Source organism: Scardinius erythrophthalmus, assembly GCF_964197995.2.
Source record: "Scardinius erythrophthalmus genome assembly, chromosome: 3".
Lineage (NCBI taxonomy): Eukaryota > Metazoa > Chordata > Actinopteri > Cypriniformes > Leuciscidae > Scardinius > Scardinius erythrophthalmus.
In genome coordinates, this window is record NC_138223.1 from 2,672,105 (window position 1) to 2,698,042 (window position 25,938).

At 37.9% G+C, this 25,938-nt stretch overlaps 3 protein-coding genes across 3 annotated transcripts in view; 2 read left to right on the top strand and 1 right to left on the bottom strand.

Moving 5' to 3' along the window:
- Positions 1-121: 121 nt before the first annotated feature.
- LOC308687611 (sodium/potassium-transporting ATPase subunit alpha-1-like) lies at positions 122-5,907 on the top strand (the record flags this gene model as incomplete). Its single annotated transcript, XM_081360271.1, has 22 exons — positions 122-133; positions 306-419; positions 618-677; positions 1,007-1,210; positions 1,463-1,576; positions 1,670-1,804; positions 1,893-2,010; positions 2,106-2,374; positions 2,460-2,768; positions 2,917-3,051; positions 3,134-3,326; positions 3,447-3,622; positions 3,705-3,841; positions 3,950-4,100; positions 4,196-4,364; positions 4,452-4,606; positions 4,693-4,816; positions 4,900-5,045; positions 5,150-5,280; positions 5,448-5,549; positions 5,645-5,736; positions 5,879-5,907. The coding sequence occupies 22 exons, from the start codon at positions 122-124 to the stop codon at positions 5,905-5,907; spliced, it is 3,075 nt and encodes a 1,024-aa protein (XP_081216397.1).
- Positions 5,908-9,226: 3,319 nt separating this feature from the next.
- Positions 9,227-10,584, top strand: LOC308688901 (uncharacterized protein; the record flags this gene model as incomplete). Its single annotated transcript, XM_081362338.1, has 3 exons — positions 9,227-9,302; positions 9,673-10,277; positions 10,393-10,584. 3 exons carry the CDS (start codon positions 9,227-9,229, stop codon positions 10,582-10,584), a joined length of 873 nt encoding a protein of 290 aa, XP_081218464.1.
- A 6,078-nt stretch (positions 10,585-16,662) lies between these two features.
- Positions 16,663-25,938, bottom strand: part of LOC308688996 (CD48 antigen-like) — a 28,756-nt gene continuing 19,480 nt past the window's right edge. The window contains exons 7-10 of the mRNA XM_081362520.1: positions 20,848-20,889; positions 20,596-20,664; positions 20,404-20,477; positions 16,663-20,148 (exon numbers count right to left, since the gene is read on the bottom strand). Coding sequence (XP_081218646.1) covers positions 20,143-20,148; positions 20,404-20,477; positions 20,596-20,664; positions 20,848-20,889 — 191 coding nt within the window. The 3' untranslated portion in view covers positions 16,663-20,142. The remainder of the gene's footprint in view (positions 20,149-20,403; positions 20,478-20,595; positions 20,665-20,847; positions 20,890-25,938) is intronic.

Genomic DNA, 25,938 nt, shown 5'->3' on the forward strand with positions numbered 1-25,938 from the left:
ATGGCAGGGTATAAATGTGTGAACCTGGTTTGGACACACAGGGACTTCTGTCTCCAACAGCCTCCAAGACAGGGGTACTAACCAGACATCATTGGATTTTAGGTGGACATCAAGAAGAAAAATGGGGCTTGGGGTGAGTGAACTAAAGCTATACACTGCTGGATGCATCGCTTAATTTGTTTTATTTTACTGTCCAATTCTGCATGTTTTCCATTTGTTCAAGTAGATTTTTGGGGTGGGGGGATCTGGTAAGATGTTGGTGTTTTATATATAAATATATATGCATACTGTTTTGTGGTTGACAGATGGGGAATGATAAGTACAAATTGGCAGCAACTTCAGAAGATGGAGTCAAAAAGCCCAAAAAAGGGAAAAAGAGCAAAAAGGACATGGATGAACTTAAGAAAGAAGTGGAACTGGTATGACATTATTTTACATTTTATTTCATTTAACACAAAAATCTTTTGAAGTCCCATATTACCCTTGCTTTAAAAATATTAGACCTGAAATTTTTTTTTTTTATATTATAATCCTTCCAAAACATTCATGGTTTTACCATCTAGTGTAGTCTGAAAGTGAGGTAACTTGAGATTTCAAACATCTTTACTCTTCTGCAGGACGACCACAAGTTGACATTCGACGAGCTTATTCGAAAATACGGCACTGATCTCTCAAAGGTGAGTAAATGTTTAGTGACACATTTGGGAAAATATATTAATAATGCATTATCCTATAATTATTCACATATTTCTATTTTTAATCATTTATGTGAAACAAATTATTTTATTTTATGGAGAATTGCTTGTCTTAAAAAAGAGGAACTGTTAACTTGTCTAGTACTTTTTAGTAATTTCATTCATTTCATAATAGCAGTTTCTTTCAAGGCTTTCAACTTTTTTTAAATGTAAAATGTAATGGATTTGTAGCCATCTGCATGTAATATTATTATTTGTGAGCATCTGTTTTCTACATGCCTTTAATACTCAATTTGCATACCTTGTGGCAGGGTTTGTCCGTTTTCCGAGCAAAGGAAGTCTTAGCCCGTGATGGACCAAATGCCTTGACTCCACCTGTTACGACTCCAGAATGGGTCAAGTTCTGCAGACAGCTCTTTGGTGGTTTCCAAACTCTGCTGTGGATTGGGTCCTTTCTTTGCTTCTTTGCATATTCGATCCAGGCTGCCTCTTCTGAAGAACCGGCAAATGACAATGTATGAGGAAAACAAGTTTTGTCTTCATTTCTACATTGGCATGAATAGTTAATGTGTCAATAAACTTAGTAGCATAATTTAGACCCCTTTTTTAGGAAAGTGTTTTATCCATTAAAGATCTGAGCTGATAGCCACTGTGCTATTGAGCAAGGAACTTAATATGAGGTTTCTCCAGGGGGGATTGTCTTCCTTAAACTGTAAACTTTGTATGAAAGAATATGATTAATGACTATTTACATTGTTTTTCTGCAGCTGTATCTGGGACTTGTGCTTGCTTTTGTTGTCACAGTCAATGGATGCTTCTCATACTATCAAGAGGCTAAGAGCTCTAGGATTATGGATTCCTTTAAGAACCTCATTCCTCAAGTATAAACGTATTCCTAAACGTAAATTAATTTTACCTCAAAAATAGCTTTCACAATGTACAAAGGATAGTTATGTTAATTTATTGTCATGTAGCAAGCCCTGGTTGTACGTGATGGAGAGAAAAAGATAATCAATGCTGAGGAGGTAGTTGCTGGCGATCTTGTGGAGGTCAAAAGTGGAGACCGAATTCCAGCTGATATTCGTGTTGTCTCTGCACAAGGATGCAAGGTATGAACAAGAATTTTATGGCAAAAATAATATGCTTACTTCAGTAAACGAGTTTTCATGAAACAACCCCTCTTGCTTTCCTTTCCAGGTGGACAACTCTTCCCTCACTGGCGAATCTGAGCCCCAGAGTCGTACTCCTGACTTTTCTAGTGAAAACCCCTTAGAGACAAGAAACATTGCATTTTTTTCTACCAACTGTGTTGAAGGTACGAAATTACAATATCTATACAGCAGGTGTGGACAAAATGATTGACTAAATTCTTTAAATGCAATAACGCTTAAACATGACAATATTCAATAGGTACTGCCAGAGGGATTGTCATCAACACCGGTGATCGTACCGTCATGGGTCGTATCGCCAGTCTTGCCTCCAGCCTGGAAGGTGGACAGACACCAATTGCTAAAGAGATTGAGCACTTCATCCACATTATCACTGGTGTAGCTGTGTTCCTGGGCGTGACCTTCTTAATCCTCTCCCTGATCCTTGGCTACAATTGGTTGGAAGGGGTAATTTTCCTGATTGGAATCATTGTCGCCAATGTGCCTGAAGGTCTTCCTGCCACTGTAACTGTAAGTTGGAGTGATATTATGTTCACATATCATTTTACACACATTTCAAAATTCCAATGATTACTTGATGTGTTTACTCATATAGGTGTGTCTAACTCTGACCGCCAAACGAATGGCAAAGAAGAACTGCCTGGTGAAGAATCTGGAAGCCGTGGAGACTCTTGGCTCGACCACCACCATCTGCTCTGACAAGACTGGAACTTTGACCCAGAACCGAATGACCGTCGCTCACATGTGGTTTGACAACCATATTCATATAGCAGACACCACAGAGAACCAGAGTGGAACCTCTTTTGACAAGAGCTCTGCTACTTGGTCTGCTCTTGCACGTGTCGCTGGCTTGTGCAACCGTGCCGTCTTCCTTGCTGATCAGAGCCATCTCCCAGTCCTTAAGGTGTGCTATAATAATATCTCTATTTTGGAAGTACATTGACACTGCATTCATAGGCTTGCAACTACTAGAGTTTCAGCAGTGAATATGCATTCTTAATTGTGTTATTTAGAGTGGCAGCTTTTTCTTAACAATAAAATATGTTTTGTAGCGAGAAACAGCTGGTGATGCTTCAGAGTCTGCTCTGTTGAAATCTATTGAGCTGTGCTGTGGTTCAGTCACTGAAATGAGAGAGAAGTACCCAAAGTTAGCTGAAGTCCCTTTCAACTCCACCAACAAATATCAGGTATTTTTGTTGATGTATTCTTTAGAGATGATGATGCAGATTTGACTGGTCGTCCTAACAGTACCTCAATATGCGTTTCTAGCTCTCAGTCCACAAGAATCTCAATTCCTCAGAGTCTAAGCACCTGCTAGTAATGAAGGGAGCGCCTGAGAGAATTTTGGATCGATGCTCCTCCATTTTGATTGAAGGAAAAGAGCAGGCTTTGGATGATGAAATGAAAGATTCATTCCAAAATGCTTATTTAGAACTCGGAGGTCTTGGAGAAAGAGTGCTGGGTAAAGCCACCTTATGAAGTTCACCTGTAAAAAACCCACTAAAGTTATGACTGCATAAGAATATGAACACAAGGAATTGTGAATTACAGCATGTATGAATAATTCTGTTCTCCTTCACAGGCTTCTGCCACTATAGCCTCCCTGATGACCAGTTTCCTGAAGGTTTTGCATTTGATTCTGAAGAAGTGAACTTCCCCACTGAGAACCTGTGTTTTGTTGGCCTCATGTCCATGATTGATCCTCCCCGTGCTGCTGTACCAGATGCTGTGTCCAAATGTCGGAGTGCTGGAATCAAGGTGTTGTCCTCATTTGAGATACACTGTTTGAGTACACTATTGAATATTACATTTGATGACAACACTGAATCTTCTATTACAGGTTATCATGGTTACTGGTGACCATCCAATTACAGCTAAAGCTATTGCAAAGGGTGTCGGCATCATCTCTGAAGGCAATGAGACTGTGGATGATATTGCAGCTCGGCTAAAAATTCCTATCGGGGAGGTGAATCCAAGGTAAACTTGTTATTTCAGCCCCAAAGAAACAAATCTATTCCAAAATTCAGCAAACAAAAGTTTTGCATTTGCTCTAGATGTCTAATAATGCAAAGTGTGTACCTCTAGAGATGCTAAGGCCTGTGTGGTCCATGGTGGAGAACTGAAGAATATGAGTGAAGAACAGCTGGATGAGATCCTCCAACATCATACAGAAATTGTGTTCGCCAGAACTTCTCCTCAACAAAAGCTGATTATTGTGGAAGGTTGTCAGCGACAGGTACCACCAGAGAGTTATCTATCCAATCCTAGTTGATATGATACTAGATGATTTTACCAGGCAGGGACCATTAAATGCATGTTTTCTTTCATCAGGGTGCCATTGTAGCCGTAACCGGTGATGGTGTCAATGATTCTCCTGCTCTGAAGAAGGCTGACATTGGTGTGGCTATGGGTATTGCTGGATCTGATGTTTCCAAACAGGCTGCTGACATGATCCTTCTGGACGACAACTTTGCCTCAATTGTCACTGGAGTAGAAGAAGGTATGACATGTTATTGTAAACTAAACTGACTAAAGAATTATCAAGGTAACTTCGACACTTATTTCTCTAACATGTCTTCCCCTTAAGGTCGTCTGATCTTTGACAACTTGAAGAAGTCCATTGCCTACACGCTGACCAGTAAGATCCCTGAGATGTCACCCTTCCTCTTTTTTGTCCTTGTCGGTATTCCTCTACCTTTGGGCACCATCACCATTCTCTGCATTGACCTGGGCACTGACATGGTAGGGATAAGATGTCAATTTAGTTATCTTAATGAGAGGAACTGTAAAATATGCATGTATTCATTTTTACCTATTTATCCCTACAGGTTCCTGCTATCTCATTGGCCTATGAACCTGCTGAAAGCGACATCATGAAGAGAGAACCCAGAAACGCTGCAACAGATAGGCTGGTGAATGAGAGGTTAATCAGTATGAGCTATGGTCAAATTGGTAAGAGTATGTCTATTCTATACTGAGTGCCCTTGGTGTTCAGTGCTGGTTGTTTCTTACGTGTCTTCATACTTAATTTATAGGTATGATGCAAGCAGTTGGTGGGTTCTTTACCTACTTTGTAATTCTTGCTGAGAATGGATTTTTGCCCTGGGATCTGGTAGGAATTCGAGTTGGCTGGGAAGACAGATTTCTCAATGACCTGGAAGACAGCTATGGCCAACAATGGGTAGCTGTCACAGCTCTACCAAACCTGACACACTTGAAACCAACATTTCTATAGAAATATCAATCTTTTAAATAATGCTCTGTGTTTTTACCTGTCTGATTTAGACCTATGAGCGCAGAAAGATTGTGGAGTTCACATGCCACACAGCCTTCTTTACCAGTATTGTGATTGTGCAGTGGACTGATTTGCTCATCTGCAAGACCAGAAGGCTTTCCATCCTACAACAGGGAATGAAGTATGTTCGCAATGGGCTCGGCGTCAAACAAGCCATAAAATATTAGCCTGATATCTATCAGATTGAACTGTTTGTTCAGTTCCAGCTCATGGTTGCTTATTGTACCTCTAAAAGCCCAGTTTAGCCAAATTATATTTATCCTAAGTAGATTTATTTTTCTTTCATAGGAACAAAGTCCTCATCTTTGGTCTGTTTGAGGAAACTGCTCTGGCAGCGTTCCTGTCCTACTGCCCAGGCATGGATCTTGCTGTCAGGATGTATCCAATGAAGTAGGTGAAATCTGAAATTTTTAATGAAACACTTTAATGTTTACATGACCTTTTTTTTTTAAATTAATTAACCCTGTTGTTGTTTTGTCATTTAGACCAATGTGGTGGTTCTGTGCCTTCCCATATTCACTGCTCATTTTCATCTATGATGAAATTAGAAAATACCTTCTTAGGCAGAACCCAGGAGGTAAATTAATTTGCATTATATATCAAATATACCCAAGCAAAAATTTACATAACATACTTCTGTATGCAAATACAGTAGATTGTTGTATTTTATTCCTTTTATTGATCAAGAATTAACTAATGTTTTTGCTGTTTTGTTTCAGGCTGGGTGGAACAAGAAACATACTACTAAAAGAAGAACACTTTCTATTGGGAACATGTGCAAAGAGATATCAAAGAGATATTTAGAAAATATAAAAATGAATGTCAATTCAAGTTATTAAATGTGTCATTAAATGAGCTGATTTTGTCTCCAACATTGTTTTTATGAAACTAGACATTTCAAACAAGGATTCAAGTAACAAAAGTACATATAGTTGCATTTTGCAGCATAGCATGATATAATTCACACTCCTTGCATCATAAGAATATGTTTCAACAAACCCTTGAATGAACACCAAGACAGATTATTTAATATAAGCAATATTTAAAATAAGCATTTTCTATGTTTAGCATTTAGAAGATGGCAATAAGGAAGAGTGGTGACAACAATTACACGTTTATTTACAATGAAGTTTTTGCAATTTCGGTCAACATCTGTTCAATTGCTTTTTTTTTATTTCATTTGACTTTTGATCACATAACACTTTTTATTTCTGTGAAATATTATTCTTTTTGTTTTTTTATTGTTTTGATCATTTTTATGACTAAGAAAGACACTTGAGCAATAGGTTGAGTTCATGTGGAATTTCTGAATAGCTGGTTTGGATTTATGAGTAAATAAGAAATAATGTCTGTGGTTAATATGACTTGAAACATTCAGGATTTATTCTATCGCATCAAGTACACAGTCAGAACTCAGACATGAATTTTTAAGCAGCTCTTTTTCTTTATATCTAAGTTGCTAACAAGTTTCTAAATAAGGGGCCGTACGGTGCAAGTGCACTTAGGGCGTGTCCGAATCTACTTTCGCTACTGTAACGACGGGAAAAATGGTTGGCGCACCCGGTGCATGGTCTAAAAGGGTCGTCTCTATTCTCTTAATGAGTAATGGGTGTGTTTTGGGCGCAACGTGCAATAAACCAATCAGAGTCTCATCTCCCATTCCCTTTAAATCCCAGTTGCGCTCACGCCATGGCGGATTCGCTATTTACATGACGGAATTTTATAGTGGAAAGACTAAACGCTTCTCCAGAGAGGAAATTGATCTGCTCGTGCGCAAGGATTTTTATGTTCACAGTAATAATCTTTTACATTGTAATTCTTTTATTTGTAATAGTTGGCTGGTTTGTGTGCTGCTGTGTGTCCCTGTGTGTTTAATAAGCAGAATGTACACGCGTTGTGTACCCGCCTATAGGCGCACATTACTAACGTGTTCAAAATGACAAAAAAATATTGCACCATTGACATTGGACCAGGTTTCAGTTGGTCAATGGTGCAGTCTATTTCTGTTGCCTCAAAATAGCAAAGCTCCAACAATGCTCCAGAACACACCTCGTTTTCAGACCAGCACACCCATGGGCGCACAAATGGGAAATTTATAACTGAAAATTATAATAATAATAATAATAATTCGTTACATTTATATAGCGCTTTATCTGAGACCTCAAAGCGCTTTACATAGAAGGGGGGAATCTCTTCAACCACCACCAATGTGCAGCATCCACTTGGATGATGCGACGGCAGCCATATTGCGCCAGAACGCCCACCACACACCAGCTTACTGGTGGAGAGGAGACAGTGATGAAGCCAATCGTAAAAATTGTACAAAAATTAAATGATGCACAGGGACTTCTAGTAACACCGGAAATAGACCGATTCGCTAATCACCATCTGTGACGTGAAGTTCACAACGCAAGCTCTCACATCCATATTTTTTCATGCACTTGATAAGAGTAACACACTGAAACAGACCACAAAGGTCAAAATTGCGTGAGGTAGAAGAGACTTACCTATCGATGCAGAGCTAGTGAAATTGACTTTGGCGGCAAATGTTTAATGGGAATCCTTCATTTAAAGGAACACGCCGACTTTTTGGGACTAGCTTATTCACCGTATCCCCCAGAGTTAGATAAGTCCATACATACCTTTTTCATCTCCATGTGTGCTGTAAGTCTGTTTGACACACCCACTGCTAGCCTAGCTTAGCACAAAGACTGGATGTAAATGGCTCCAGCTAGCATACTAATCCCAATAAGTGACAAAATAACTCCAACATTTTTCTATTTACATGTAGTGATTTGTATAATCACAGCGTGTACAAATAACAAGGTCATATGAGACACAGCCATCTTCTAACCGTATACATACCTTGCTAATGAAATGGAGGGGGGGGGGGCAGTTTTCATTTTTGAGAAACAGTGACCTTGTTTGTGAAATAGTAGGCTACTGTCTGTGGGTTCATTGTGCAAAAACAATTTGCCTTGTGCTATTACTTCCCTCTTATTCCTGTTGTAATGGAATTATCTAACATTACTGTATTATATGCTGTTGAATACATTTGGTTCAGCTGTAGTAAAATGCATTTCAAATATATCGATTCCTGTAATAATAATTTTTTATTCATGTTCTGTGATATTTATTAATCAGGATAATTAATACCACTACCACTACCTTTGCAGCTCACAAGTCCTGCTCAAACTACAGGCTACAGGGACCAAGCCATTGATTGCCTTGGCACCCAGCTGGACACGTCAGTTGGTAGGATAATTAATATTTTATCATTCAATGGTTTTATGCGTTCTGTGTGATAAATGCAACAAGTCTTACAATTAAATAAAATCTATATTTCATTTATAGGACAATGCTTCATCGTCCATGATGATGGCTACCTGCAGGCCAAAAAAGTCTAATCTTTGATGTAAGTAACATGCCAGGTTATCTATCCATGATAGATAAAAAATGTATGCATGTAAGGTGACGTGAGAAACTAAACGTTTCCATGTTGGTTTGTCATCAACAGGAAACACAACAAATTGATTATTCTGAAATGGATATCAGTTCAGCAACATCAGCCTTGTACATCAACATGGCCACTGATCCTGCTGACTCCAGTTTTGTCCCTGACACAAGCCCCTCCACCTCTACCATAGCAGACATCCCAACCTGCAAAAAGTCATTTCAGGGACATGAAGTTCTTCACTTCACTTCATTTCACTTCACCCCACACCCCAAAAAAAGGAAGGAAGGAGGACAAGGATATGACATTTGTGTTGTTTTGAGTTGTTGCCCCTTAAATATATAAAAGCTTAATACATAATCTCTAAAGACTATAGGCCTATGCAATTATTTGTTAATAATGTTACAATATGTAGATTACTTTTACTATTTATATAAGCTGCTTACTATTTATGTAAACTGCTTTTATTTATATTCCATTGCAGCTTTAAACAGGTCTAAGGAGTTTGTTGTTTTCATGTAGCCTTGGCAAATAGCCAGCCTGAATAATATGCACATGAAATGAAACTTGTTGAACTCACCTCAACATGTCTTTTACAATCATTTAACCCGCTATGGGCAATGCTGAAGTCACTGTTACAAACTGTACAGCATGCAAGACTATCATTATATTTTACTCTTATAAGACGGGTACACTTTCGTGTAGTCTGGCGTAAAATGTGTCTTACACTTTCATTTTTTGGGGCTCTCTCCCTCTGCCATGGCGCTCCTGTTTCTAGATACACTGAACTGATTAATTCGGTTCGGGAGAAGAGATAAGAGCCCGCCCACACTGACAATTGATTGGTTGATTTACCAAAACAGGCCAATCGGATGCTCTCTATCTTACATGCGCTTCATGAGGCACACACACACACACACACGCATGGTCTCTCGCTCCCTCTCCCTCTCTGCTGTGCACGCGCTACACAGTTTTTGGAGCACAGTCTCTGTCTCGCATGCGCACTCTTGCTCCCTCGCTCTAGATTCCAGGAGATTTGAACTCATTTGCGGGCATCAGGGAGCCACTATCAATATGTGGGAGACTCCCGGAACTGCCGGGAGACTTGGGATGTCTGCCATAGGAAGCACAGCAAGCAAAACAATATAGAGGATGGACAGAGAGGAAGTGGCTTGTTAATGAGTCCAAACTCATGCACTATTTGTGCAGCTGCAATGTGTGATGTGAACCAAAATGTGAAAACATCTGGCAGCAGGATCAGAGTCATATGGAAATGTAATAGTGGAAACACTGGAGATTGGGAATCATGCCCAACTGTCCGTGGAATGGCGGAGAACAACCTGTTAGCAGCAGCTGCTACACTCTTCACTGGTGCAACTTACACAGACATTGCTGATTGGGCAGGGCTTTTTAACCTTCAGCTGCCCCATAAAACCACCAACTACAGCATACAGTCCAGCTACCTGATTCCAGTTATCGCAGAAGAATACAAGAAGCAGGAGGACACTATAAGAGCAAGACTCATCTGCCAGACTCTGGACGGTGAGGGAGTGCAGATCTGCGGAGATGGGAGAAGTGATAGCCCAGGCCATTCCTGCAAATACACAACGTATTCCTTCATGGATGACTCCACCAATCAGATTGTAACATTTGAGTTTATTCAGGTAAAAATAATCAATGATAAATATAATAGATAAAAAAACTTCAGTCATTGTTCTAAAAAAGTCTTATCAGAAATGTAATCAACAGTAGGCAGTAACCCGTACTTGTTCCCTCTAGGTGACCCAGGCCAAAAGTTCTGTTTACATGGAGCCAATAGGTTTCAAGAAAGGACTGGAAAAGCTCAGAGATGAAGGGATCGATGTAAAGGTTGTCACAACTGACAGACATCCCTCTATCAGGAAAATAATGAGGGAGGATTTTCCAAATATAGAACGCCAGTTTGATCCATGGCATACCGGAAAAGGTTAGTCTATTGTGTAAGCTATTGTGCTCAACTCCTGATACTTATGCTGTGCTGTCTGGGGGTTTATCTGTGTGTCACAATACCATACAGAACAAGCATTTCCTGAAGTACACTGTTGTTATAATGCTCTTCCTTATTTTAATTCAGGAATTTAAAAAAATGGTTTTGGCATCCATTCACAAGAACTGCATGGACCTTGCTCCTTGGATAAAGAGTGTGAGCAATCACATGTGGTGGAGCTGAAGCTCATCAAAAGGAGATCCGAAGGTACACAATCATACAGTGCGTGCAGAATAATTTTCTGATCATATTTTTTTACAGGCATATTTGACCAATTCCAAACCACATTAATCTTAATAACTACAATTAATTTTATATTTAATCATTTATAAGTGAAATATAATTGGTCATGAAGGCTGGAAATGAAAAACGCCTTATATTCAGGTGTGCATAATTACTAGGTATGTTTTCCTTTACAGATAAAAAAAGCCAAAAAAAGAGTATTAACTCAGACTTAAAAGTCAAAAATTATTAAATCCCCATGAGAAGGATGCAATACTAATGCAATACTAGAAATTGCAGTTAAGGCATGACCATTGGAAAGTGAAATACTCATTGGGTCAGCAGGGTCAGACAAAAACAGGTGGAGAAGAAAAGACACGTTAAAGGAACACTCCACCGTTTTTTGAAATAGGGCTTATTCACCTTCTAGATCTAGATCTTGACTGTCTGATAAGTCACCCTCTTCGTCTCTCACAAAATCAGCCATGTTCATCGCCATTCATGTACTGTAGGAAAAATAGCCGGCTACTATTCACGCCGGTATGTTGACGGAAGTCGTGGGATTTCATGTGTTGCGTGATATCTCTGCGCCCAAGTAGCAGTGCTTCGCCTAAGCAGCTGTGCTTCGCCTGTACTTCCCCATAATATAGTCCCAAGTCAATATCTGCCTAGGAAATCACCTAGTGTTAATCTGCATCGCTATTTGTACTCGTTGTGAATACGCAGGCCACAAGAAGTAATTAGGTGGGGTTTTTTTTAATTACTTTTACTCAGGACATGCTAGCTGGCAACAAAGGATTCCATTCATTAAGCTAAGCTAAGCTAGTGCCGACCCTGTCAAACGAAAACAATGCATGCACTGAGACAAAAATGCATTTGCCCACCTATCTAAATGTAGGAAAGAAGGTGAATAAGCCCCATTTCAAAAAACGGTGGAGTGTTCCTTTAACAGCAAAATAATTAAGAATTAAGGTGAGGAATTAAGTGCGAAACCATCAGGAACTCTTAAGTCTCCAGCGCCACCATTTTCCTGAACTGCAACCAACCTGGAGTCTCCAGAAGTACAAGGTGACATATTGCAAAGGCAAAGTCTAATTTATTTCTCATGTGCATATTGTAAGCAGGTATAATGCACAGTGGAATGTCACTGCTGGCTTGCACACGTTACCTTAGGACATCTATTTTACTTATTAGGGTCTATTTTTGTTCAAATGAGTTTTTCGTCCTGTATGCTATGACAATGCTGAAAAGATTTCTGCCTGTGCTCTAACGTTACTGTCAGGAATTGCTGAGACGATGGAAGTCAATTCTCCATCATATCTGTGGGGCCCATCGCTGGGAAGAAGATGGCATGGAACATAAATGCTGCCAGCGGACAAGCAAAGGAGGAATGCACGCCTACTGAAAGACCTGGAACAAATGGCACTGTTCAAACTCACAGGCATGTTTATCAAACACTTCACAGCTAGTGAATTGGCTCCTTGCATTTTAGTTTCTGTGGGAACTATTTCTGTGAAACAATGTATTAGGTGGTAATAGTTATGGTCAGTAAAACAGTGGATTCAATAGCAAGTAAAAGCAGTTTATTGGAGATAAAGTCAGCAGTAAAGTAGTGAGTAGTCAGATAGTGCAAGTGTCCAGGAACAATCGCTCTTGGTAGCACAGGGACGCCGATGAACAACCCAGTCTCTTGAGATGGTGAAGGGATGAAGGATGTCCAATGCGATCGCCGCAAAGACTCTGGGACCATTAACATTTACATTTAGTCATTTAGCAGAAGCTTTTGTCCAAAGCGACTTACAAATTAGGACTAAATTAAGCGAGTCATCGTGAAGAGGCAAGAAAAATGCAAGAAGTGCTCAAGATACGAAGTTCAGGCATTGTTCAGAGTAGCATAAGCCCAATAAGCGAGGATTTAAAGGAAGTTTTATTTTTTATGAGGTTAAGTGCTCACGGAAGAGATGGGTTTTCAGCTGTCTTTTGAAAGTTGTCAGGGATTCTGCATTCCGGATGAGGGTGGGGGGAGCATTCCAGAAGATCAGATCCTCCTTGGAAGAAGGCAGAGAGGAGAGAACTGGAATGCCAGAAACAGCTGCAACACGGGAAACTCGAAGACAGATGGGAGACAAGAACACACCGGGAAACATCCACAACGATCTGCCAACACAAGACGAAAACTGTGAGCATAAATAGGAGGCACTGATCAGATGCAGCTGGCGCCGTAAATCAGCGGTAGTGATCAGAGACCGCACCCACATGCACACACAACAACACGAGGCGAGAAAGAGTCAGTGAATTCATGAACCGGGACAAATATTGCACCACAGACAATGATGGACATTACATAAAGCCAATCTTCAACAGATCATGCACACGACTTGTAATCTGTGTTCCATGTATTGTTTATACAGTATTTTCTAATTTGTACTATCTTTATTTCTGTTTCACCAGGACAACTTGAGGTCTTACATAATGCCCTTCTCAAATACTGTCCCAAAAGATTGCACTTTGAATATGCATCAATGCAAATAATGCAAACAATGTTGGCATTCATGGACCATAACGAGAACCACGAAACACAACGAGAACAAGCAAAAACAACCTCTGGTAAGTGCTAAAAATATATTAAATTGAACACTATATCCTCCTGATACTTCAGAGTTTTCAGCAATACACATGTCAGTAATGATCTGTATGTAATTTATCGCCTAAATATATAAATGACCATGTTTATCTTTTACAACATAGCACTTTTGCTGGTATAACTGGCATGAAATAATATAGCCTTCAGATCAGAATCATAACAGACCAAACTCCTCAGTCATGCTGGTTTTCATTTCAGGCCTCCAAAGAAACATGTGGTTTTCCAAAAACAATCCAAACAATGGATTGCCAGACCTGTCTACCAGGAAACAACACAGACATTCAGGAACGACATGATGGATACAGTCATTCAGAGAAGGCTGGATCCATCGGGGAAATACCAAGTTTCAAAGTTCCTCGTTTGGCTGCTAACATCGCCAGAGTCTCAAAACCCTGGAAGGAGGATGTCATTGCCGGACACACAGGTCGACTCATAATGGTATGATATGGTTATATATAAATAAATGGTCACCCACCCTGCTTTTCACTCTGTCACCACTGCCACCCAAAGTGCCTTTTTTGTTATTATTGTTGTATATTGTTTTTGTTGTACAGCTGTTGTAAAATAAATCACCATATTTCTCAGTTTGTGATTTCTCTTGTTCTCTTGTCTCTCCTGTGCTAATCTGCCTTGTGTAGGCTGACAAGTTGTACATTAAAAGGTGTTTAATCTCATACTGACTACACACCGTGTGTTGTCAATAAAAATGAAAAGACATAATGTAGATGTTGCAATAATGTATTTGAAGTATAAAATATTACAATAAATAAGAAGCAAATCAAGGTTTCACATATTTTCAAGATGAAATAAAGCTCTGCTGTCTTGTAAGAGGTCAAAGGATGGGACCTGTGTGGGCAGTTATCTTTATTCACAGATATAGTCTATGCAACATATACAGTAATACCAACCAAAATATGCAACTTTTATTCTTGTAATAGATTTGAATATCACCAGTTTATGAATTGTGTAGACAATTGTGTATGATAAAGACATGTAGTATAGGCTAATTACTTTATGTATGATTGGTGTTGGCACATACTTACTTACAACATTTCAATTGTCTTCTCCGCCTCTTGAAATCCCACATAGACACCAGTCTCTGAGGGATGTTTTCTTCTCCCTTCAGGGCACACTCCCAATACTATGCAGTAGGACACAAACCTGTATTGACTTGTTGGCAAAGAAAACTTTGTATGAATTGCTAGGCTACAATCAAACAGATGATCATGAAAGGCTATTTCAAGGGTGCTATGTCAGTTGGCATGTGTGCACATTTCCTGTATAGACAAACTGTATGGCATGGCTATGGCTATACTACAAATGCATTGAACTATGCATTATGATTATTACAAATCACTTACTTGGTGGACAGCTGTCCATCACTCGGCATGGGGCGTTTCTTCCAGTTGATCTTGTCACAACGAGAAAAAAAAAAAAAAAAAAACGACAACTGCCGGAATTGGTTGGCATGTTCCACATTTACACCACCAGTCCGTGTCCGTTCTGATTCTCCCCTCGACCTCAGTCTGGCATCTTGACCATCAGCTTCCAAAGTTTGTAACTCCTCGTCTGTCTATTTTGGCTCAAAGCGATATGGTTCTCGATCTTGCTTTGATACCAAGTAAAAATCCTCTGACAATTCCTAAAAGTCAGCCATGATCAGCAGTCACGTTTGTTACTAGCTAGTTAGTCACGTTGGTTTTGTTGACGGAAGTACCAACGGTGTTGCGCTAATCACTCCGCCCAAGTAGCAGTGCTTCTCCTTCTGAGAATATAGTTCCCAGTATGTATACGTTTAGAAGATGGCTGTGTCTCATGTGACCTTGTTATTTGTACACGCTGTGACTATACGAATCACAACATGTAAATAGGAAAATGTTGGCGTTATTTTATCACTTATTGGGATTAGTATGCTAGCCGGAGCCATTTACCTCCAGTCTTTGTGCTAAGCTAGGCTAGCGGTGGGTGCGTCAGACAGAGTTACGGCACGCACGGAGAAGAGAAGGGTGTGTGTGGACTTATCTAACTCTGGGGGATACGGTGAATAAGCTAAAGTCCCAAAAAGTCGGCGTGTTCCTTTAAATGGACCTTTTTCAGACTGTAATGACGCATTTAAACGGTCATCCTTATCATAAATCCAGCAAAGTTTTTCATATTTACATTTTTTTTTTTAAATGAATGTACATTCATAACACTATGCTTTGTTATATTACCTGTGCATCACATTGCAAAAAAACTAGGCCTATTTAACACTGCTGTGGAAGTGGAGGCCAAATTGACATCTTTCTCTTTCTGACTGCCGTTATCAATCTCTCTTTCTTTCTTTTTTTTACTCTTTTTGAAAGTTGTGAAAACCCGATTCAGCAGTTTTTCTTTTGCTAATAGCAAATGGGAACACAAAAATATATATAATGTAGTCTCTCATTCACTGCTATATAAGTTTACGCAACTATGACGACTTCCGCTTCTGAGAAACCCGGAAAGTTTTACGTTGGCAAACTTTTTTTCACTAGAAAGTAACTTTTTTTTTTTCATGAGTGTGCTGTTACAATCTCTACAGAATGTTTTAATGACAAATTAAAAACTTTAAGCAGAAATTTATTCACTTTTCACTTCAGCCTAATCGAACCGTTATCGAGGCACATGTCCCTTAATTTTGTGTACTGTATAAAATAATATGCATGATAAAATATAAGCAATCAGTCGAGTTTCTTGTTAATACCTCTTTATAAGGAAGCAGCCTATCTGTACAAAGTCCGAACTACCAAAACAGTGCAAATGCTCTTTTTTGCAATGCAATGCATCTAATCTTCTACAACAGACCACTTCTTGTTCAGCCTATTTCTTGGCTCAAAAGGCAGGAAACGAACAGACACAAAAAAGGCAACAGAGGCAAGAAACAACTTGAAAACAACTTCTAACAAATTCTGTTCTATTGGGGAAACGGATAAAAAAGGCTGTTAACACCTTGTCATACATTTCATTATGCTAAATCATTATCCTAAAAAAAAAAAAATGCTGACATCATAAAGCTTTGTTTTGTGAGGCTTCATATAAAAAGCAACTTTGCTTATTGTAAAAATGTAAATTCTGCTCACCCTCGTGTTGTTTCAAAGCTGGGTCCAAACAACACTGGACCACACTAACTTTCACTGTATGAAAATAAAATATATTTATTTGTGTTCCACGGAAGCAAAGTAATACAGGATTGGAATGACATCAGGGTGAGTAAATGACAGAATGTTTTATTTTTGGATAAACAGTAGCCTAAAAAAATAAAATAAAATAAAAAAACTGTTGTTGTAAACAGCAATGAAACATGCAACTATGAATTTTAAGTGGCAAATTTATTCACACTTAATACATATTTGGTCAATGCAACAGGCTCATTATAACACATTTTTTCCACTCAAAATTCGCTTGCAATGATTGAATATTGCATATTTGACATTTTTACAAGGCTGAATGGGAATTTACACAAGCAAAATTGAATTTAAAATAGTGGCAAAAGCAAATTTTTTATAACTGAGTCAGTTTTCAGGAGTTTATGTGTATTGCCGCATGGTGACCCGGGAACTTCCTTATTCTTTTTTTAATCCCTTTAGCAACAGTTTGTTGGGTTAGTGTTTCTTTGCAGTTCCTTTTTTGAAGAAAGGAACACACAGAAACATAAGATTGTTCATTCACACCGTTTTAGGGATAAAGTATGAAATTGTTATACATTCAAATGCCAGTGCATCTTAAAACATACCAAACGCATCTTATCTTATAAACCACAAAGACGAGGTCTAAACACTGTCCTGCGGTAGAAAGACGTGTTTCCTCAATGTCAATGCAATGAGTTATTGGGGCACTTTCAGATTCTGACATGAAAAGGGTACCAGCGAAATTATCTATATCGAAAACACAATACATGCATGATAACAAAAGCAGAAGAAGTGATATTTTACACTTTAAATTATTGTGAATAAAATAATAGATACAACATAGCGATACAGAAAGTTTTATATAAAGCAGATATCATATACAATATAAGCATGTATTTAACAAACCAAAAAAGAAACTATGATATCATGAGTGAGTGATGCCTGAATCAAAACCACACACCCTAACACGAAGACAAATGTCCATGAGATATGGGAGTTTCCAACTTGGCTCAAAAAAGCTGAGGCCTTGAAATGGGAAAATGTGAATCATAATTCTAGAGTCATGCTTTTAAATGTTCTAAAAGACCTAGACACAAACTCTAACTTAAAAATATAAAAGAAAAAAGAAGCATTTGTTTTACACTGAGAGGTTTTATAGTAGCTAAAGCTATACAGTAACTGACCTAAAACGACATTTACGTTACATACACTTTGTGAAAAAAAAAAAAAAATCCTTTAAAATTTTTCTTACAATTGCTCTAACCCTCACAATTAAAAAGATGTGCAGAAACTTAAGTTCAGAATTCACTTGAATCGCATTCAGAGCCCATCAGGAAGGATCAGAAAGAATGCTTTCAAACCAATAAAGTAATCAGCAAGGTTTTGCACATCATTTATGCCATCATTTCTATCAGAGCTGTTTCCCGCTGCCAATTTATGACATCTATATTTAATTAAGGCATTGTCTATTTACACTGAGTGCAAAAACAAAAACTTTTTTTAACTAGCTCCGCCCACCACTGCTAAATTTACCTTTAGTACAAACAGTGTATTACTACTATTTACACTTTGTGATTACCATTGCTATCACTAAGTACTATTTGTTGCTATTGTACTTGGTACAAACATTATATACACCTATTTGCACTCAGTGTAAATAGAATCCACGCTTTATTTTACACGTACACCAAGTCTACACACTGGACACGTGTCGCATAGAACCCAGGGCGAGTTAGATTAAGCATTCACCCTTCACAATTCGGTCCATTCACTATGGCCTTCCCGATAGAGGGACGCTCACGTTTGCAATCGCCACGTCTATTTCGCCGTAAAGTGAAAAGGAAGAATGAAGCGGTGTGACGTAATTGAAAAAAATCAGTTTGTTTCGGTGAGTTCGACACGGCTTGCTATTGCGAACTTTCTGGAAAAGCTTGCTCCGGTTGGTAAACACCTTCGAAATAATATTTGGTCTGTCGCCATTACGTACTGAGTAGGTGTGGTTCAGAGTCTCACTGTTGTATTCTTTAGTATTCATAAATCATTAATTTACTTCATTTCAGTCCGTCGAGGTCAGACGTACGCAAGAGTAAAAACATGAACTCACCAGAGAGTCGCTTTATGGTAGAAAATTAACTTGTAACTCTACTTTAACAGATAGACAAGTTTTTCATGTTTAATGCAGTACAGCTACTGGATTTAAGCAATCTATAGTATAAAGTGCTTTTAAATAAACGTGACGTGACTCGACTAGAGAGATGAATTGCAGAGCTTGTGCAAACAAATCCACATCGCTATGATCAGATGCTTTCTCAACAGCTGGTTTCTGATTTGTTTTGGTTTGTTTATTTTGTTATTGAGAAGAAAGCGCACAGCACATATTTACACATTCATCTAAACATCGCTCAGTAGTGTGAACGGTGTTGGATGTTCGCTAACAGTATACCGGTGCTCACATATTTTGAACTTCCTTTCACCCCTAAGCGAAGAATTAAAGTATATCAGAGCCTTTTTGCACAGCCGAAGTTGTGTTGACAGCCTTAAGCCATTGCAATGCCCCCAATGTAGACAAGGTGCAAGTGTAATAGGCACTGCATTTACATCCAGAAAAAACTATATAAATAAATGCATATTAATATCTAGTTACAAACAGTTCCATGCAGGTTGGGAATTTGCCAATATAATTGTGTTAGTATAATTTAGAATTAAATCTCATGTCAGCTGTGTGGATCTTTGTCCACTGACAGAATACATCAGATTTTGTTCACACAACCAATTCAAATTTGATTAGCTATCCGACATCTAGTACGGTTTGATGGGGAAAAAAACACTCCCTACCGTAACCCTTTGTCTTCTGCTCTCAGATCAGGCATAGATGAGCACATCTTGAGTTAATAAAGCCTCGTCACCACTGCATTTAAATCCACTCCTTTCCTGATCGTCCAGTGGACACTAGTGTCCTTGAAGTTCCAAGAAGCAAGAGGGTAGTGGGTACCAACACGACCAAAAAGGGTTTCACATATAAATTTGCACGTATATTGCTTGCACCATCCTGCCAGCTTGCTTCTGGAAGTCACTTCAATGTCAAGGATTTGGCTAAAAGCTGTGCCAAGACTATTTCCTCAAACGCAGGTTAACACACAAATACTGAAAATGACACAAACTACACACAGATACAAATTATTTGCAAATAACAGTGCGGACAATCCAGTCTAATGGTCAGATTTAAAAAATAAAATAAAAATCCCTGCAGTGTGAACACAATGTAGCGATTAAGCTGAGGGTTGATTTATGAATACATTAAAAGATCAAAACTAGTCATTTTTAACAAACCAAGTTTATCATACAAAGCTGACTGCTCATTTTTGAAAAACAAAGATTGTCCTTGTGAAAGAAAATTTGCAAGCTGATAAGATGAAAAATCCACAGTCTGCCATTTTGTTACGGAGTTTCCACCAAACTCTGCCTTTTAGTTTTCACAGAAGAAGAGAAGTTCATTTCTAGAAAGTAAAATAAGCGAGAAGAATTTGTATTTACATAGAGCAGCAAACACAGGAACAATGTACTGGATAACATGCTGACCTAAGAAGTGAAGATATTGATTTTGATCTTGAAATTACGTATACTGAAATTAAAGATAATATAGTATGAACTTAAAATGAACGCTCAACGCACATGAATGAGAGAAATAAGGTTGTTTCAGTCCACAAACTTGCATGCAAATTTATCTTGTCTTACATCGCATTTTATAGTACCTCATCTAAATGGTGATTTTCATCCTGATTGTTTTTTCCTCCTTGATCATTCTCGTGTGAATTCAGCAAGTTTTCTATGAAATCACAACAGTAAACAAACAAAAGTTAAGGACAGCCTGTTAGGGTTACTTTCACTGAGAATACATTTTTGAGATATTTCTATAATATTTGTGAAAGATTCATTTTTCTTACGAGCCGGATTATTAGAATCTGTTTCAGGTGTCTCTGCTGGTTTTTCTGTAGCATGGTTTTCTACATCATCTTTTAGGGCAAGAAGATCAAGAAGTTTGTCCATTTCATGTACAATGACACTACTAATAAAAATCCACATAAACTATAAAATATATTGGCCTAATGCCAAAGACAGCTTGTTAGGGTTACTTTCACCAAGAATACATTTTTGAGATATTTCTATAATATTTGTGAAAGATTATTTTTTCTTACCAGTCGGGTTCGTAGGATCTGCACCAGGTTTTTTATTTCCATCTTTTAGGGGAAGAAGATCAATAAGTTTGTCCATTTCATGTACAATGACACAGAGTAAATTACTACTAATAATAAACCACATAAACTATAAAATATATTGGCCTAATGCCTACCCAGAAAAAAAAAAAAATTATTAAAGGCTAAATAAAAAGAAAGGCCTTTTTTTCACTTTATTTCAAGTCCTCTAACCCTCATTCTACCATCTTGTACGCTCAGTGTTTATTCTGATAGATTATACACTTTTCATTATGCACTGCAATATTTTTTTACAAACTGCATATATGGTATATACAAGTTAATTAGCTCTACATGCATTGAGCAACTAATAACAGACTGTAAGGTAAATTTACAACATAAAAATTCCCTGGCAATATGTGATTGTGTCAGTATTGTTTAACACAGTCATGTCTAATAAATGTGATTAGATCAAATATTCACAGCCAGAGTGTAATGGAAGAATTGCAACAGGAAACAACTAGCGTTTACAGAAAAACAGTCCTTAAATGTGACCCTGGATCACAAAACCAGTCATAAGTCGCACGGGTTTATTTGTGGCAATAGCCAACAATACATTGTATGGGTCAAAAATATTGATTTTTCTTTTATGCCAAAAATCATTAGGATATTAAGTAGGGGTGCACGATATATCGAATCAATATCGTTATCGCGATATCACGTTGCCCGATATCATATCGAAAGTCTCGTGATATTTATGCGATATTTTGTTTATGATGCGTCCCATCCGACATGCACCGTTGCATTTCCCCATAGACAGTATATAAACACATTTCCCTCGACTGATTTCCTGGTTCTACTTCTCCATAAACATGAAATCAAGGAGAGGGTTTTCTTTTCATGCTACAGATTTCCAACAGTGGTCAGAAAAAAGTCGCTCCAAAGCTAATCGCCGTCACTCTCTCACTTCTCCCTTGCTCTACCACACTCACACACTTGACGCGCAGTCGCGCACACACCAGCGCGCAAGTATAGACATCAGGCCACCTGGCCACTTCATGCGTTATCACAGATCGGATAGCTATCTGATTTATCAAAACGATTCCTTTTACACCTGGTCACATAAATGTGTTTTTTGCAAAACGGATATAAATCCGATCTTCAATTCCCGCGCTATATGCAGATTTAATGGAGTTCACGTCACCGAACACAGTTATGAGCTGCATTTTATTGATCATCAGCTAAATGTCAAAATCAAATACCGCAATAATAGAGAACGGCAACAGCCCTGATAAGATAATTTCGCTTCTTTACTTTTAATGAAGATAACTTGTGTGTAAAGCGTCTGCGACTTACTTTCACTTTTATTTGCGAATGTGATAGTTGCGCGTTTGGCTTGATGAATACCGGTAGATGCTCAGCTGCTCATGCGGTGATGTGTGTTGCAGACGTAGCGTCGTCATATCTGGCCATATCATGACATGTAGTCTATAACACGTTCTCACGCGTTTATTTTTTAGTGTTTTTGTAAGGAGTACATTTTACATGTGGTTTCAACAACCAGATGCATTTACACTTGTCCAGTTTCGTCTGGAATGCGGCCCAGATCTCCTCCTGATGTGGTTTCAGCGATCAGATTCAAATCCGTCTTGAATGCGCTCAATAAACCTTTGGTTGTAAGAAAACTTGTTTTATTTGTTATGAATCTATTTTGATGCGTTTTCCCACAACTTTTGTAGTTTTACATATGTTTAAAAATATCGAAATTAATATCGATATCGCAATATTCATTATCGATATCGCAATATCACTTTTTGTCAATATCGTGCACCCCTAATATTAAGTAAAGATCATGATTCATTAAAGGTCCCATTTTATGCCTCTTTTCACAAGATGTAAAATAAGTCTCTGATGTCCCCAGAGTGTGTATGTGAAGTTTCAGCTCAAAATACCCAACAGATCATTTTTTACAGCATGTTTAAATTGACATTTTTTGGGGCTCAGAAAAACGAGCTGTTCCAGTCTGTGCCCTTTAAATGCAAATGAGCTGCTGCTGGACGACGCAAGGGGCGGAGCTTCAAGAGCTCGCGCTCAGTCTGTCAGGAAAAATTAATCTCACGGAATGATGATAATATCAGAAACTCTCAGTAACGGCGTTCATTTCGAGTCGGACAATAATGCCTACAGAGTCAGAGTGCTGTATAGAGATGAAACAGGTATGGTTTAGTAGTTAAATTACGGTTATTATAACGTATTTGTCATCTGCTTGTAGGCTATGTATCCATTATTTATTAATAGCCTACAAGTCTGCTGTCTGAATGATGATCAAACATGTACTGATGAGTTTAATAAAGTTTATTGTACATCACACAAAAGATGAAGCGTCAGTTTTACTTCAGAAAATCACCGTAAGAGCTGAGTAAACACAGTAGCCTAAGTTATAAGAAGTGCGCAAGTAGCCAGTAGAGTTGAGGGAGCATTCCTGTGGGCGGAGGTTAGTCAAGAAACGGTTCTGGTGACATCACTAAAGAAGGAAGTAGAGGGATGTAGTCCAATCGAGCCGTTTTTTGTAGTCAACTTCTGTTAACCCCTTAGCTGTCACCCCCCTTTTTGAGAATAGACATTAAAATGCACTATTCAAGCTTAAATGGTTGTAATTCAAGAATGCTTTGGAGTATAGACCCAAGTTTGGTCTTGTTTTAAAGGGAAAAAAATGCAGATTATTACTGAAGTGAAAGCACTTCAAAAAATTAAAGTATGAAAAAGTTATGGAAGTTTAAATTTACATTAAATCAAATATAATTTATTTAATATTTATCTTTTATTTAAAATATATATTTTACAAAATATGTTTTACAAAAAAATTACTATAAAATCAAAGCCATATATCTAACCAAGTTGTGTTCCAAATCTGAAGTTGATATCACAAAAATTGAAGTTCCCATGAGATTTTGTTTAGGCGTATTACCAAAAATAGCCACCGGGTGTCATTGAATTCCATTGAATTTTACTGTATGCATTCTACCATAACAAATTAATAAATTTCTGTCCAAATATCACTTCTGTCACAAAATATGGAACCTTGAGACTCAGACCTTTCTGACAATATGTGTTTTGTCAAGATTAAAAAATATTTTGATCATAAATTATGAAACATGATGACGCCCAAAAGGGGAGGAGCCTGATAAAATAATTTAGAGTACCGTTTCTATGGTAACACAATGACCAATTTCAAAACAGTTTACACAGGGTGAATTCTGAGATCGTAAGCTTTCAAATGATACCTAATTTATGATAACTACTAAAATATGTGATGTAATAAAAAAGGCAATAAAAAAGATAATATTATATTTTAGAGGATAATATGTATATTATACTTTTTAGAGGATAATATTATTTTATACATTTTTTTTATTGACAAATACTAGATTAAATGTTTTATTATGAACTTTTAGCATGAAAACCAAAGTTTCAATTATTAAAAGTGTGTGCGTCGACTTTTTGTGACAAACGCCATAAACACCTGTTATGATGTAGATTTTTTGAGGTGCACTCTTGTCATAAATTCATCTATTTATGTTCCTACATAATTTATAACAAAAAAACAGTCCTAAATATCTATTTAGGAGTCTTAGAACTTTCCAACGATATATAGTTTGTCATAATTAGATTAGGATTAAATAGTAATATAGGGAAGTAAAGTTAGGCGTGCCGTATACGGTACGGTGACTAGGCTTGGGCGGTATTGGAATTTTGATACCGTCAAACCTCCTCCCTATTTTACCGGGGTATACGATATTACCGTGACTAATTAAAAATTATGACATAATGGGCTCAGATGGCATCACCAAACTGTTGGCTTGTGCCTACACCGTTCAGAAACTGAATGCCAGATCAAAAAAAAAAAAAAAATCAAGCCGTGCACGTTGTGTCTGAGTCCGGCCGACGGCATTAACTGTTATTATGAGCCCGAGCCCACCATTATTCAACATAATATCTGTGTGCGTGCAACAAGCAAGAAGTGCCTTTGTAATCCGGTGACGCGTGTCCATTGATTTTTATTAATAAAACTTTTCTGCAAAGATGGAAGTTGACGATCGCCATCTCTGTAGTGAACGCGCCTATAGAGAGAAATGCACATCATTGATCAATCAGATTTATTTTCGTTTTGAATTGTTTCGTTTAAAGAAATTGACGATCGCCATCTCCATAGTGAACGATAGAGAGAAATGCACATCATGGATTACAGAGAGTAGGCTAGTCTATTTCTTTTCTTTTCGTTTTGTATGGTTTCGTTAACTGAAATAGATGATCGCATCTCTGTATGAACGCGCCTAGAGAGAAATGCACATCATGGATTAAATAATCAGAGTGGCCTTTTTCTTTTCGTTTTGAATTGTTTCGTTTAAAGAAATTGACGATCGGCATCTCTGTGAACGCTATAGAGAAAAATGCACATCATGGATTAATCAGAGAGTAGCCTACCCTATATTTCTTTTCGTTTTGAATTGTTTTGTTTAAAGAAATTGATCGCCATCTCTGAGTTTCGGTTAATTTATGAGATTTCAATGCAAGTGACCGTGGCATGCCAGCGCCCATCATGTCATGATTATATTAAATCCAGGCAATTTGGTTGATGAAAAATTTATTAAAATTAAGATACAATTTATACAAAACGAAATTCGTTTTAAAGAGGCCTTTTACAAAACGAAATTTATTGAAGTGGTCAAATCGTCTGACTCCCGATGCATCCCATCTTATTTGTGCTGTTCACTTTTCATAATCAACAAAGATGGAAAAAATAACATTATAATATTTTAACAAATACGAAACTTAATGCACTTATTTAATGAACTCGAGAACAAAATGCATCCTGGCAGTAGTGAGTGGGTGGTAGTTTCGGAGATCCGACATTAGGTTAGAGGTGTTTACATCTCTCGCGGTCACCTTTTTATGGCACAATTTACAAATTGCCTCGTCAGTATTTACCGCCTCTCCCTTCTCATTTGGCTGGAACCAGAAATATTACCAAACTGCAACCACACAAGCATTTTTAGGCAATAAATAAATTATATATATTATAGGCTATATAAG